The following is a 16,927-nucleotide window of genomic DNA, read 5'->3' on the forward strand; positions in this document are numbered from 1 at the left end:
AGGAGATTGTCCAAGTAGTAGTCCTGAAGCTATAGAATATGGTCCTCGGCACATAACCCTGTTGATTTTTTTTAATAGATGGAAGACATCTATTTTAATTTATATTTTTTGTTCATTTGTTTATCAAATGTATATACTGCCCAACTGACAGGTGCCCTAGGGGAGGTTTAGAATCATAAAAATACCCAAACAATGCAATAACAACCAAAACAAAATATGCAACAATTCAAATACTGAAAATATTAAAGAGCCAGCAGTAAAAGTAATCAGAGCAACAGATTATAGATGAAGTGCCTGTTGGGAGATGAAGACCTTAACCTGTCATCTAAACTTATACAGTGAATGAATGAATGAATGAATGAATGACTTTATTGAATAAGTCTTCTGACCATTTCAGACATAATAATAGAAGAAAAAAACACTGAAAAGAAGAGTTTACATTAAAATTAATAACGTTACATTAGAATTAAACATTACATTAAAATTTAAAACATTGTGTTGACATTAAAACATTACAATAAAAAGCACGGAGGGAGCAATACAATGGCCGCTAGTCAACGGTTAGACGGGCATAGGATATGTGGTTTTCCGGGAACCTACCTCCCCTCCCTTTCCGCGTTGCGGAAGCAGGCAGCGCGGAACAGCCCCATGCTCTGCACTTGGAAGAGGAGCATGGAGCAGCCAAAACGGGGCATTCTGGGGGGCATTCCGAGGTGGGGAAGGTGGAAATGCCAGTACAACACATCCTATGTGTCGTCCAGCAGCCTCCTCCCCCACTCTGCCTTCCCGCGGCTAGATAGTTGAAATCAGCTGTCTAGCTGCAAATGCAGGGCAGGAGAGGTGTGGAGGGAATGATCCCCTCTGTTCTTCTCCTGCCCTGCACTGGATAGGCAGTCGCCTCCAGGTTCGGAGGCAGCTGCCTATCCCCATAGGATTGCGCCCTAAAAGGACTTAAAAAAAACCTAGTGAGGGATAAAAACATCAATCAATAAAGCCCCACATTCATTTGAATCTATCAGCCAGACTATTTTTCCAGTTCCTTTTTCCTTATACTAGCCGCCTTGATTGCAAAAAGCGCAATCCTCTGGGACACAAAAAAATTAGAGCCAAGAGAAATAACAATTTGTCCTTCTACAGTGAAGACACCAGGCAGATCTCTCTGGGAAGGGCATTCCATAAACGGGGCTTCAAAAGAGAAGGTAGCCACCCACTGCACCATTGTGAGCCACAATGCCCAAAGAAGAGCCCCTGAAGAGGATCTTAGCAATCAGGCAGGAACATATAAGTCTTGTGACACTAAAAGCATGTTAGATGCTACCTATAGGTCTTTTGAAAACAGTAACAAAAATATTAAATCATATTCTACAACATTCAGTAAATATAACAAATAAGAACAAAAATCAAATTTCTGTTTCTATGGGCATTTCATTGTGCTCTAGGGTAATTAATACTGCTTTGGATACCTTGTATAATGATGTAATTTTGTGTGTTTTTTAATTTTATACTGTATCTATTTTATGAGACACCTTGAATTCTGTAAGGTAGGAGATGGATGGATAGATAGACAGACAGACTCTCTCTTCCTTTGTTGAATGGTAACGTATGTACCGATATTCATTATCATTGTTCATTATAGTATTTACGTTTCAGTGTGCATTATTATTTTTATTTTTCATTTGTAGGAAGGGCAGGACCACCATCATCCACTGCTGTAGCTGGCACCAGTCAACCTGCCATCACAAAGACCATATCTGTTCTTCAAGATGGTGTCATAGTCACAACTGCAGCTGGAAACCCACTACATAGCCAGCTCCCCCTTGGGAATGACTTTCCTTTCGTTGGCCATGAACACGCTCTGCATTTTCCACAGAACAGCGCTTCAAACAACAATCTTCCACACTCTTTGAATCCAAACCTCTTTAGTTCGCTACCTATCTCTTTGCCAGTGAATCAGCAGCACCTCCTAAACCAGAATCTATTAAATATACTGCAGCCTTCAGCAGGAGAAGGCAAGTCTGAGGTCAACCTCAATCCTTTAGGTTTTCTCAACCCAAATGTAAATGCTGCTTTAGCTTTGCTCTCCGGTGATGTGGATGGACAGGTGCTGCAACCTGTTCATTTTCAGCTGCTAGCAGCTATTCTTCAGAACCAAGCCCAAACAGCTGCCATGTTCCCCTTAGCACCTTTCAATCTGTCCATCTCAGATCTGTTACAGCAACAGCAAAACAATCCTGTGCCCTCAGTAACACAGATGCCAGCCCCACCATCAGATCACTTGCTTAGCAGTCAGTCAGACACCATCAGAGCTGAGACCCTGTTAACCAACCCCCTGGGAAACCCTTTCCCAAGCTTTTCAGGCACAGACACTGTTTCAAACCCCCTGCTCCTCCCAGCTGTCACTGGGGCCTCAGGATTAATGACCTTGAATCCCCAGCTGTTGGGAGGTGTTCTGAACTCTACATCGGGCAACAATGCTAATCATCCAGAGGTTTCCATAGCAACCTCCTCCCAGGCTACCACTACCACAGCCACTACATCATCAGCAGTGGCAGCACTGTCTGTCTCAACACTTGGTGGGACAGCAGTGGTGTCAATGGCAGAAACATTGCTGAACATATCTAATAATGCTGGGAGTACATCTGGTCCAGCTAAACTCAACAGTAACTCTGTGGTGCCACAGCTACTTAACCCTCTACTGGGGACAGGTCTACTTGGTAAGTTAACTATTTTCACAGATTTTAAAAAGGAAAAAATGGTGGTGGGGGGAGGGACTTCTATTTTCTACCTTTTTAAAAAACTCAGTTTCATTGCACTTCTTTCCTACAAGGTTTATGCTCTGCTAACTTGTTTAACCATTCCAGTGAAAGACTACAAACACAATTGAGATAAAATTTTAAATAGCATTTTTAAAAACTCTATTGTTTAGAAAGTCTGATGCCATCTAAATTCAGTCAACCAATTGGAATGGCTTTTTCATTTTCCAAACCACATAAATGCACAGATGCATCTTTGGGATGCAGCGTTTTATTTATTTATCCAAGGCATCACAGGGTTAGTATGAGTAGCTGTGCAATGGATGAAAAGCTTCCAAGCCCATCTGAATTAAAAATATACCAATGCACCCAAGTTCAGGGTTACAGGGAAGCAGTACATAAAGCAGTCCAAGTACAGCCTTGCACAGGTTCAAGGTAATAGGCTTGGTTTTTCCTTTCTTGGTAGTTTAGAAACCACCAGTTTCTAAATAAGTTGAGAAACATCTTCTCAGAGCTGAGTTCCAATTCACTTGTTTAGGGCTGCAATCCAGTACCCACCTACTTGGGAGTAAACCCCATTAAACTCAATGGGACTTAGTTCTGAGTAGACATGAATAGGATTACACTGTAAATCCAGACATTTGTCCTCATCCAGTGACTTCAGTACCTCGATTTTCACACAGGGATTTTCACATTGAGCAAAAAAAACTTTCATTGGAACATTACTGTACAACAGTGGTTTTAACTGTGTGAATTGGGCCTGAAAGTCTGCCAAATTCTGGTATTTCCTCTATAAATATTCATAGAGGAATTGCATGTGTTTGTGTGTGTTCGTGTGTGTGTGTTCAGTGAATTGCTGTTAATAAAACATAGATTAAAAGTATGATGCAGAAGCATTTTTCCTATAAACACAGGCCTAACTTGTTAAAAACTCACAATAAAATTTGAATTTAGTGTCAGAATTGTAACTAAATTAGAACCAAATGGCTTCTATTTCCTCTAAGCCTGCTGTCTAGCATTCCACAAGGGCCAGTAATATAGGCTGGAGTACAAAGGGTTGTGCATGAAGCTTCCATACAACTACCAGGTTTTTTTTAACACCACCCACCCTTCCTTTCCTTGAAAAACTGTTCCTGTTGTGTAGCAACCTATGATACAACACAAAGGGTTGCAGTCAGAGCCCTAGAGCTCATGCAGAAGAAGCACATGAGTACAAGTATATGGGCTCTTTGGATCCCCATTAAGCAGACTTGCATCAACTAAGTATTTTGAGATTGCATCTTCTAATAATTTGTGGTACTGTTGGCTTTCATAGGTGCCTTTTTGCAATGTTAATAAAAGCAATGTTAAAAGACATTTTAAAATAGGATTTTAAAAGATCTATTTGCTAACAAGGGAGGACTTAAGAATTTGTGTTCAATAAGCTGTGGAGTATGTTGCTGTTTCTTTAAGAAACATTGTGAAACTTACTGCAAACTTGAAGAGCAAGTTTCTTTGTGAAATTTGTGTACTTGTGTATTTATTTATTTATTTATTTAATAGATTTCTATACCACTGAACAGATTTAAAAATATTAAACATTTCAGAGTGAGTTTCATAAAACTAGATAGCATTAAGCACATCATACTACATTTTACTATATGTCAGGGTGGCAGGAACCTATGCCTCTCTTATGTTATTGGACTCCAATTCCCATCAACTCCAGCCAGGATAGCTATCGATCAGGGATGGTCAGAGTTGCAGTCCGACAATGTCTGGAGGGCACAAGTTCCCCATCACTGTGGAATAACAATTCAGAAATATTCTTTGTTTTAAACAGAATTTAGGTAGATTTGATAGCAGCAAAAGAAATCCATACCATGAAGTGTGATCCCAGAGGACTAGTTCAATAAAGAATTGCAGAAAAATGGTTTATTCTTTGTTACTAAATGGTAAAACGTGACTAGGACCAAACACTTGGTTGCCTCTGGGAAAATTCCTGACTTTTAAATATCAATGTGTTTGGAATTGCAGGTGACATGTCCTCAATAAACACTACTCTTAATAACCATCAGCTAACTCATCTACAGTCACTGTTCAGCAACAATCAAATGTTTCCATCAAATCAGCAACAGCAACTTCTACAAGGCTATCAGAATCTCCAAGGTTTTCAAGGACAGCCTCCTATTCCTGGGCCACCTAACAATCCAAACCCTATGGCTTGTCTTTTCCAGAATTTTCAGGTAGAAGTTGGTTTGTTTTTCAGTGTTCTCCGAAACTAGGCATGCATACTGAGGGGACCCTAGGAGTGTGCTCTTCATGATTATTCGGTTTTATAAAATGCATTAATTAATTTTAATTTATTTAAATGTGTGTGTTTAATGCCTGTGGTGCCAACTTCAGTCACTAGGTGGCAGAATTCCCTAACCAGCACATTGGTTTGCAGGGGATATAATTTGAAGCTAAGAGGGAGTAATCTGAGGGACAGTTATACAGTCCCCCCCCCCCCGCTGTGGGACAGTCCCCCTTCCGAGGAATGGAATGGACACACACCCTCCTTCAGGGGGCTATAGGGCTACACTGTGGCAGGTGCTGTGCCTATGGGCTTCACTCAGATGGGGCAGGCAGAATGTGTCTATCTGACAGCTGCATAACTTTGCTTGAATGCTTCACTGTATCAAAGTAAGGGCAATTCCAACCCATATGATACCAGAGCCATTCGCTCGTGAAAAATAATACAAATAACTATTCTGTTTTAACATTTTCTTTGGGATTTTTAAGCAGTGTCTGAAGGTAAATCTTTGGATTCTATTTTATCATCCTAACACTTCACATCCAGTGATACTCCTAAAACTTTTCCAATATGAACTTTTCACTTATAGTAAGTGAAAATAAAAACTGTGGCATTGCTGTCCAGAAGGAAAATGGAGAGACAATTATGAGTAATTCTTGGAATCTGGTATAGCATTCTTTATCTCCTTCTTTTTTAAGTTTGGAGGTCTCACATGTAAATGGATTTTTCAAAAATCTTTCTCCCCATCATGCTCACTTAAATCAAGGATCTGAGTGCAAACGTTAAGCCAAGAAAATGACAGGAAATATCAACTATACTAAACCATAAAAAGAGAACTATCTTGTATACTTAATATTATTATAGTGCTGCCAAACTCAAAACCTGGAGGAAGATTAATGTAGAGGCTAGCACAACAAAAGCTTTTATTCTTTGAGAAATACATCATTTTGTTAGTCTAGACAACTAAACATTTCCCTGTGTTTTCAAAAATCATAGTGTTCAATCTACTTTCCCCCCCTCACATTGTGCTATGTAGCTTTGCTTTTTGTATGTGCTTTGTTAGACATGAATTATGTATATATTTAATACTGGTGACTGTTTAACATAGACATAGCAAATATTGCTAGATAGCTTTTCTATACAACCTTGATAAACAGTAATGTAAAATAAGCTTAGATACAAACTATGAATATGTCTTAGTACAGCTTACAAAAATGTAGATGTTTTAGGATGAATGAGGGCAAACAAGCTAAAACTTAATCCAGACAGAATAGAGGTCAGGAAGATGCCCAGACTGGATCGAAGTTTGCAGTTTAGCGGGTTCTTCTGGAGCTGGTGCTGTCTGAGAAGGCTCAAGTACTGATAGTAGCCAGGGGTGCCTTGTGCCAACTTCAACTGAGTTTGCCAGTGGCAACCTTATGTGGAGAGAGAGGATCTAGCTACAGTCACACACTGGTTACTTTCAGACTAGACTACCGTAATGCTCCCTATGTTAGGCTGCCTTTGAAGAGGATTTGGGAATGCAGCTGCCAGGCTGTGTGTAGAGACCAGGCAGTCTAGGCATAAAACCCTCATTCTGCATCAGCTATGTTGATTACCTATTGACTTCTGAGCTCAGTTCAAAGTGCTGGTTTTAACCTTTAAAGCCATTGGGACCAAATTTTTTGAAGGACTACCTAAACCTTTATGAACCTACCTGGTCCTAAAATTGGCTTCAGAGCCTGTGCTCTCTGCCACCATTAAGAACAATCAGGTTGGCAGGTAACAGGGGCAGAGCCTTTTCAGCAGTGCCTCTGCATCTTTGGAACTCCTTCCACTGATAACTTTGTTTGGCACCTTCACTTCAGAATTTTAACTAGACCCTCTGTTATATTTTGCTGCTGTTTTTAGCAATTTATTATGTGATTTTATTGTATTATTTTAAATCTTTTGTTTATACCGCCTTGAAAGGGCTTTCCCTGAAAGGAGTTTATAAATAACGTAAATAAATACATACATGTTTGGTACCATAAGAGTGAAGACTGAAATCCTCTACAGATTAGATATGCTTGAGTTCAACTGTGCACTGGATTGCACCTTGCAATTTTGATTCACAGATGATAAAGGGGTTTTCAAAAAAAGCTTCAGCAAAAAATTGTTAATAATAAAGGAGGGAATGGATCACTTCACATCAAAACTACTAGCAAGCTCCATGCATAGGGAAAGGACAGCATCAAAATATTTGCTGAGACCACAATCCTGCATGCAGGTTTGCTGCTTAAATCAAATTAACGTAAACCAAAATTAAGCAGCCTAAGGTGGTGTATGTATGTTGGATGGTGATGGTAATAGTTCCAGTATCAGCAGCTATTTGGCTTAGCAGTATCATTACTGGCATCCCACTTTGGGGGGCTAAATAAGATCTCCAAGGAAGCTCATAAACATATACTAAAACAGAAGCTGCACAAGCAAAACAGAAGCACAAATTAATAACTCATTTCTTAAGCAATGTGGAGAGGAAATAAATGCCCAGCATAACACAGGCAGAACATTGCCTCAAATTCGAAGGATTCCAAAGGCTTTCTGGAAAAACACAGCCTTCGTTTACTACCTAAATGCCAGGAGAAAGGAGGAGAGTGAACTTCCCCAAGAAGAGAGTTCCGTACTTCTAGTACCACTGTCAAAAAAATGCCCAGTCCCAGGTATTCTACAGGTGCCGTAGGCAGCAAAGAGAAAACAGAGTAGGGCTACTGAGGAGCTAAGAGCTACTGCTCTTAACTGTTCACTTCATACAGGAGGAAAAATGAATTTGCACCAATATGTTTGATAATGGAATAAGTGACCTGTAGTTGCTTCACTCACAGTTTTTAAACATTGGATTAAATGAAACACTCATTATCCAAAATAGCTTTTAAAAACAAAACGTCTTTTTTTTCTTGTTATTTTTAAAGGTAAGAATGCAGGAAGAGGCTGCTTTTCTGAACAAGAGAATGATCACTCAAATGGGGATGCCGCCAATTCCTGAAAGTTCCAACACCCCACTTCCTCCTTTTCAAGATGCAGCATGCAACTTACAACAAAGAACAGAATCATCTGTAGGGCAGCAGGCAAAGGACAACCTCAGCCTAGCTGCACAGGGTGATGGTTCAGTCGATGCCATCTACAAAGCAGTGGTGGATGCTGCAAGCAAGGGGATGCAAGTAGTAATCACCACCGCAGTTAACAGTACAACGCAAATGAGCCCCATTCCAGCTCTGAGTGCGATGAGTGCCTTCACAGCCTCAATTGGTGACCCATTAAATCTTTCCAGTGCTGTCAGCGCAGTAATCCACGGAAGAAACATTGGCATTTCTGATCATGAAGGTAGGGCAAGGAACACTAGGGGCACACGAATACTGAAGAATTCAGAACACCTTAAAAATTCCAGTGAGGGGGATGGCTTGGAATACTATAAACCAACAGGTTGCAACACACCCAAAAAACAATGGGAAGGGGAGCAAAGCCCTGGAGGGGAAATGAACAGATGGAAGTGTGAGGAATTTTTAGACCATTCATCCCATATCCACAGCAGCCCTTGCCACGAAAGACCCAACAATGTCTCCACACTGCCATTAGTTCAAGGCAAGCAACATCCAGTACTGTTACCCCAGCGAAACTGTCACAGCGATAAGATGTTGGAGGAAAACTTCAGGTATAGCAATTACAAAAGAACTATGATGAGTTTTAAAGAGAGACTAGAGAACACTGTGGAACGATGTGCACACATAAATGGAAACAGGCCTCAACAGAGCAGAGGGTTTGGAGAGTTGCTGAATGCTTCTAAGCAAGACCTGGCAGTGGAGGAGCAGTCTCCAAGTTCCTCCAATAGCTTTGAAAGTTCTCTAGTTAAAGACTACATCCATTATAATGGAGACTTTAATGCCAAAAGCATTAACGGGTGTGTGCCTAGTCCTTCAGACGCTAAAAGCATTAGTAGTGAAGATGATCTAAGGAATCCCGATTCCCCTTCTTCAAATGAGTTGATACATTACAGGCCAAGGACGTTTAACGTTGGGGACTTGGTCTGGGGCCAAATAAAAGGACTGACTTCATGGCCTGGTAAATTAGTAAGAGAAGATGATGTTCACAACTCATGTCAACAAAGCACTGAGGATGGGAAGGTATATTTATACATATACATACGTACATATTTATATAGAGAGAGATTAACAAAGGTATGTCTTAGTCAAGAATGTTTGTGTTCCTTTTTAAAGGAAAGTATTGATTATATCTTTAAGTGTGCTGGTGGAGTTTTCATTCCTCTGTCATGACTATAATTCCTGAAAGGCACAATTGCTTTTCTTTAGTACTTGTGAGCCTTAGGGATAGCATAGGGATAGGGCCAGTCCAAAAACCTAAAAACATAAAATGCTGCATTATGTATTTTATTTAAATAGCTACAGCTCTCCCTTCTGAAGACTCAAGGCAGCTTATGCTGTTTTGGTGCCATTTGAATATGCCCTTGTATATCTGTGATTGCTATATTGAATCCTTCAGCATCATATGTTTACATGGGACTTTATTAACTTTATTATCATGGATAGTAACTTCAAGGTAGTAATCGTCCACCTTATTATTACATACAAGGAAGCTGGATATAGGTGATTCTGATCAGCAACCAAAGAGACCCTGGGAGAGTAGAAAGCATAGATGGTGAGGTTGCTATTTCTGCCCCAACCACAATAAAAATATGTGCAGCAGTTTTTATGAGGGTAGAGGAGAGGCAGAGATCTCCCATTGAACATGTGCTCTTTGGGAACCAAACCAAAATGAATGAAACTGTCCTAATCAGAATGAGGAATGTTCACCAAGGTAAACTCTACTATTGATGTGGCCACCTAGAATTTTAGTAGCAAAGAATCCATACAGATTCACCTTTTGCCTTGAAAAGACAGAAGCAGAGGGCCAAGGCACATTTTAATGCCACCAAAGAGATGCGATGAAAAACTGGCTTCTCATGGCAAATTGTCTGTATCCAGCTGTAATGTCTACAGGTGCTCACAATGTGGATCAGTGTCATCATATTATGAGTGTCTGCAGCCTTTAGTACAGCTGTCAGGAATTGCAGCAAGTGTGTGAACAATCCTAAGGTGATTTCAAAGTTGATAAGTGATTGGTGATGCTTGGTTTTTTTTCAAACCATCAGAAAAAAATATTTTATTTATTGAAAATACTTCTAGGCTGCCTTTCAGAGCAGGAGACTTACAACAATAAAATCCATATAATAAAAACCAATGTGGTAATAAAGACAACAAACATTCCAAAAACAACATACACCAAGAAACAGAATTGCAGCTACAGACCAGAACAGTCTAATGAAACATAATCAGGGGAAGACCAGCGTAAACAAGTCTTTATAGCCTTCCTTAAATCCTGCAATGATAGGGTGTGGCAGACCCCTGAGGCAACACATTCTGGAGGTGTGGGGCCACTGTAGGAAAGGCTCTCTACTTGCCCACCTAACTTCCCTCAAAGGTGAGCAAGTGAGAAGGGCCTCTGTCACTGATCTTAATATAGTTTGTGTAAGTACATTTATTCGTAGATTATTGTTTTTGCATACAGTATGCAAAACATGGTATGCCTCTTTTACTATTCTGAATCATTACTTGATTCTTAATTAAAGTTTAATGGATTTTGAATTTAAAACTTTTTAATAAAAAGAAATTCCAGGAAGCTACTTATAATATTCAGGACAGGCTGTGCATTTATTCTTTTTCCAATCATTTGGGTAAAAATATATCTTATCAGATGCCTTGGGGATTTTCCAACAGAAATATGAGGTTAAATGATTTTAATAAATACAAATAAATTTCTCAGCATTGTAAGAGAAAACTCTAAGGTGGGCCAGGAACTTCAGAACAGTTCATACCTGTATGTTCATCACACTGACTAGTATTAAATGCCAGCTACCATTTGTGAATCTGATATCATAGGTTATTCACCAGTTAGAACTACTTTAAAGAGCTTTTAAAAAAAATGAGCCCAGTATCAGCTCGAACACAAAATTTTGAATTGGTAACAATTTCCACATTTAGCTGACACTAATCATGTGATAAGTCAAATGATGAGCATGTATGTGTGAATCCTCCTCCTGTTAGAAGATAATCTTGGTTTTTGCCTTGTATAAATTTAACTATATTGAAAGCTTATTGATTGCTTTTAGCTCCTTTCATTGAGCTGTAATTAGGTCAACTGTACTCATTGTCCTCGGAGCCATAAAAACAGGCTAATGTGGCACATCTTCGACAGGGGAGCATGCTTGTAGCATTTGTATTCCCCAGTGTGCCAGCATAGTCTCTGGAATTCTCAAATAATAATTCCTGCATGGACCTAAAGACTCAGTCCTTGTACTAAGTATGGTGTACCCAAATGTGCTTCTGTGCTGGCACTTTGGCATATTGGGAAAAGGGGGAATGGGTGAGTTTCTAGCAGAGACAGCCATTTCCCTGTAATAATTACCCATCTCTTCATTACATGCCAGCTGTGCTACCATTTGAAGAAAAATTGTCTGAGAAATCTGATGTAAACCCCTCTGTCCCCTACGTACAAATAGACAAGGGAAGAAGTTAGTGTACAGATTACTTATGTTTTGTATGGGCAAAGTATATTTATTTATTATTACACTTATGTACTGTCTTTCTTCCTCTTGCAAGGAACCCAGAGTAGCTTACATGTTCCACCTCTTCCCCATTTTATCCTCACAACAACCCTGTGGGGTAGGTTAAGCTGAGAGTCAATGACTGGTCCAAGTCACCCTGTGAGCTTCATGGCCAAGTGGAGATTAAACACGGATCTCCCAAGTCCCAGTCCAACACTCTAACCACAATACCACACTGTCTGTCAAAATTTGTAGTTCAGTAATGTTCACCTATCAAGCCCAAATATATTCATAAGCTAGTAGTTGCTTTAGCTCAAGCCTATCGCCAGGTAGTTCCTCTGTCCCAAAACACTGCTTCCTGATGCCCAGTGTCAAGGGCTTCTTGGAGGCCTCCCTCAGTCTAATCCAGTAGCCAAGTCCAGACACAGACAAAGGGATTCTCTTCAAAGCTTTATTCCTCTTTTACAACTTAACAACTCTACTGTTAGCAACTAGATATGAGCAGCAGAGTACCTATGCCCTAAGTTGGAACAGTTGGTCCCCGTTTGAAAGGGAATCACTGGCAGACCCTGAACTTATGGGCTAGGGAGAGTCCCTCCCCTTTTCCCTTGGATCCTCTGGGCGCAACCATTGTTTATGCGCCAACCGGGCACTACGCCTCCTTTCCGCGCCCTCCATTTGGCGCTGCTCCCTGCATCGGCGTTGCGTGTCCAGCAAGTCTGCTTCCCACGCTCTGTCACTCCCAGGACTGCTGTCTAAGCTAGGAATGCCGGTGGGAGGAATCTCTGTCAGCTGTTGGCCCTGGGAAAGATGAGTGCGCTCCTCTCCCTCAGAATCAGAACTACTCTGGGATTTTATGGGCTCAGTGTCTACCCTGACACCCAGGCTGGCTAATGTTACTTGAGGAATTAGAGAGTCTGTTCACACTCACCGTGCAGATGCTCAGAAGAGCCATACCATTTCATGTTCCAAGGCTCAACAATGGCTTCTAAACTAGATTTGGGAACCAGACCTTCTTCGTGGTTTCTGTATAGTCCCACTGCTGGGCTCTGTGCTAACTCAGAGAATCTGCAGAACTTTTTAGCCTTCTACCGAAGGAATTGGTGTTCCTTTCCTCCACCTCAGGCACAGATGCAAGCTCCTCTGTGCCTACCCGAACAGGTGGGTTTAAGTCCCTTAGCACTCTATCCTCTGTTGATCTCTGCACAAGCAACGTTATTGAGAAGCTTCTCTATGAATTTCTCTCTTAAAGCTCTTTGACTTGTTAATTAAGAAGCCTTATTTTTTTTCTTACTTTCTTAGTTTTCCTAGGAGTAGAGTGGGTATTTCCCACAACCTTTAGGGCCCGTTCCCATATAACAGCAGCAAATCGTGGGTTAATTAACCCACGATTTGCCACGGCATGTGCTGGACACATTCCATAGCCTTTTTGAATATTCAATTTCCATTTGGAGGTTCTATGTGACGTCTGAACCCGGACACTATAGGTTAATTGTGAGTTAAACAACCCACAATTAACTACTAATTGTAGGTTAACTGTGGGTTGTTTAACCCACAGTTAAACTATAGTGTCTAGGGTTGGACATCCTGTAGCAACCTTCAGTCAGCTCAACTGAAGCTTGAATATTCAAATTGGCCGCAGAATGTGAATTTAATTTTAAATTAAAAGGTTAATTAACCCACATTTGCTGCCATTATGTGCAAACTGGGTCTTACTTTCTTTTGCAAAATAGTTTTCTTCCACCTGCCAATGAACATCTGGTACAGTAGGATAACTTTCAAGAAGTGCAGTCATTATGGTGCTAAAGTTCTATGGCTCTTCATTCTCTTAGGCAAGGACAAGGATGGAGTGTTCTGCTTACTGCTAGAATGTTATGAACAGGCTTGTTGTAATCATACTCCTAGACATTGAGCCTTACTCAGTGAATGAACCTTGATGGCTTCCATAGATATGAGTTTGGTGGTTGAATGGATTGAGCCACTTTCAGAGATTTTGAGACCTTTCCTACACTGACAACCACTACTGACCCAGGGGTCAAAACAGCTTCTGAGGATCTGGTTCCAATAAGTTAACCTCATGGATGCCTCCAAGTCAGGCTAAACTCCTGAAAGGCTGTCCCACTGATAGAAATTGAGACAAGTTTCCTCATCAGATCTTCACAGTTTGAAGGAAACAAGAAAGAAAAATAGAAATAAACAGCAACATCAGAAGTTACAGCAACTGGCTGCTGACCCCTTACCACAGGATTCGACTCACCTTTATAACATTTGGAGCAGTGTTTTGCCTACCATTTTCTTCGTATCTAGCTTTTAGTGCTGCATACTAAGAATGATATCTGAGCAGGAACTTGATCACATCATAACTCCATCTACTGTCTTTCCTTACTTCACAAGTGTGGCCTCAAGCAGGAAGCTTATCCCATGATTGCCAAATATCACCTCCACTCTAGACAAAATGGTCTCCCTCTGGCTTAGCTAAGAGAGTATCTGAATACATCACAAAACTGAATACTACTACAATAATTGATTAGCAGAAAGGGTTTTTTTTAAGCCAATGAAGGCAAGGATTGAAAAAAATAGCTCATTAGGACTATTCATAAAATATGCAAGTAAAGTTTTCAGGTTTTATGTTAATATGGGGGAAATCCTTACCTCACTGGATTACCTGGTTTAAAGACAAATTTTCCAGCAAAGGAAATTGAGCTTTAGCATGTGTTTAGCACAATCTGTTTTGAGACTTGGGGAAGGAAATGTGGAGGGAGATGTGCTTTAGTGGAAAAAAATGTATTTTTGGTTAAAGTCAGCCTGTTTCTGCCACACAATACCACCTTCTATTTGTCAGAAAAGGTCACGCTGTTTGTGGGAGGAACATGATTACGAAGCGGCGGGGACAGATATACCTGAACAAGCTTCACTCCAGGGTCTCCTTTTGGAGAACTGCATTGGTTCAAGGACTACAAGGATGACATCCATCCTTACTGGAAAAGCATTATTATATTCTATATCCTTTGTTCCAGTAACCTTCTTGGGACGCCCATATTGGTTTCTTCTGCCACTATATTGGTTACTCCACCAACGATTTCTTCACCCTTCTCCAGCCTACTCCAGTGGTTGTAACATCAACAATACTACCACATTACAACTTTCACTTCAGTCTTCAGTTCCAGCAAAGCCTGCTCACTTCCTGCTTCAATCTAATGCCCCTGCTCAGTTTGCAGCATTTACAGTTCCACGTACTTAGCCTGATGCACTAATTCACGTTACCATTTACCCTACAGAGCCTTTTCTGCACCGCTACCCTTAACAGTCAGCAGCTTTTCCAAGCCTGCCAGTAGCACTACTGTCTAAGCAGCCAGTGCCTCAGTCTTCATTGGTCTCTTTTTGCCAGCTGCTACATTCAGTACAGTTACCTTTCTACCATGACTCTTCAGGATACTAATTTGGAATTGATGCAGGTTCTTCTTATGACAGGGATTGCACATCAGAGCCCGTCTCCAACCATGTGTTGGTGATTCCTAAACCAGCATTGTAGTTAAACTTGGAATAAATGATATAATAGCATTCACTGTGCTTCTTGAGCTCTTAAAAGGAGTATTTTATTTGGTATAAAACATAAGTACCATGGTCTGGAGAATCTCTGAGAGATTCAGAAATTGTTATATTTACAAGACTTAATCAGTATAAGTTAATCAAAACTTCATACGTTCTGATGGAGCATCATACAGAAGAGATTGAGAAGCCGATTAGTAATAGATATATCACCTAAAAGGTATTACAGCTACTGGGCTGTTAACAACTTGTTAACATTAACATCTGGTGGAATCCACAACCATAGATGAGAGTTTTTTGTGGACAGGACGTCTGTACTGTGCTAACAGTAGCAGTAATGCTGGGTTGCACAGCAAATGCCTTCCTTTACCTTTTTTGTAGTTTATAGCATCCTCAGATCAGTTACTAAGGCTATATGGAATACCAAGCATGCTACCACTCCAACATCACCAATGTTGTTGTACCATTGCTGGAAGAATGTTAATATGGCCCTGCAGTCAGCTATATAATTCAGAATGTTAATATGGCACTGCAAGCAACTATATAGTTCAGAAAGTAACTTCAGAATCCTAAAGTTACTTTCAAACTTGTATGCTCAGTGAAGTTTATAGAAGGAATATTTACATTATAATGGTTCAGTTGTCTTCATGCATTTATAAAATGTATAAATTAGCTATTATTGGTATAAAAAACTGTTGTTTATCTAAGTGGATTTTTTTAAAAAAAGCTGTATAAGATGTGATACTTAAGATAAAATAATGGTAGTATTTCAGATTTTAAATGGTAATTTAAATGTTTTTTGTTGGTGAAATGAACTATGAAGTTTTTTAATACCATTTGAAAAACAAAGTTATCTACACATAATAATTGTAATGTCATTTGTACATATGGCTACGCAAAACAAAGAAATCATGCTTTTACAGTGTTCAATTAGGAACAGAATTGACTTCAGCCATCTGTTACTGAAATCTATAATTTTTATTACTTCAGTGCAGCTGAAGTCTCTCTAGTGTTGCCCAATTTGTAGTTTTGTTGTTAATTACAGTGGACTAAATTATATAGTTGAATATTGATGCCAAAAACATATCCAAAACAAAATTTCTATTCAGTCAATGCTTTAATAACTGACAATACTAAGACAATGCATTGTTGTCTGACAAACCGCCTCATTCACTTCCATCTTAAAAATTATGTGGATAGCCTAATAATGTTTGGTTATGTCTAGGATCTGCCTTCTCCAAGAGGAAAAGATCTTCCAAGAGAGGGAGGGCTCCAGTTGCGGAAGATCTCTCCACTCATTTCTGGGAGATCCCTGCTCCTACACACACCATAGCTCACCCCATTCAGCAGGATCTCTTGACTCTCTGTGGAGCATTTTCAGGGGGTTGTATGGGCTGCCATGGGAAGAAGGGAGTGGGGAAGCTCACTTCGGCCAATGCAGTTGATCCAGCTTAAATTTGGATCCAACCTGTTATGCAGCACTCCTGCGCAACTTCTGGACTTTTCCCTAAAGCCAGCACAGAAGTGCTATTTGACAGTTGCTACTGCTGTTGCTATCCCATCGCTGATAAAGCAAGGAGGGAAAATGTTCTCTTATGCTTCATAAGAGGGAGGAAGGAAGATGTTCCCTTGTGCTTGAACCAGTCCACTGCTATTGTGGAGTGTAGGACCCAGATGTAAGAAATGTTGGTACATACTAAAGTTTATGACTGGCTGAATTTCAAATATTCATATGTA

At 40.2% G+C, this 16,927-nt stretch overlaps 1 protein-coding gene across 10 annotated transcripts in view; it reads left to right on the forward strand.

The window, feature by feature from the left end:
* Positions 1-16,927, forward strand: part of MBD5 (methyl-CpG binding domain protein 5) — a 170,640-nt gene that overhangs the window by 132,194 nt on the left and 21,519 nt on the right. For 9 of the 10 annotated variants that reach the window (XM_084810204.1, XM_084810251.1, XM_084810214.1 and 6 more), the window contains 3 exons: positions 1,683-2,714; positions 4,767-4,975; positions 7,956-9,164. In XM_084810204.1, the coding sequence (XP_084666330.1) occupies positions 1,683-2,714; positions 4,767-4,975; positions 7,956-9,164 (2,450 nt within the window). The remainder of the gene's footprint in view (positions 1-1,682; positions 2,715-4,766; positions 4,976-7,955; positions 9,165-16,927) is intronic. The other variant, XM_084810271.1, reaches the window with a different exon arrangement.

The sequence above is a fragment of the Heloderma suspectum genome, chromosome 1 (genome assembly GCF_057233095.1).
Source record: "Heloderma suspectum isolate Gila_16-S chromosome 1, 16-S_ref, whole genome shotgun sequence".
In the NCBI taxonomy this organism is placed as follows: domain Eukaryota; kingdom Metazoa; phylum Chordata; class Lepidosauria; order Squamata; family Helodermatidae; genus Heloderma; species Heloderma suspectum.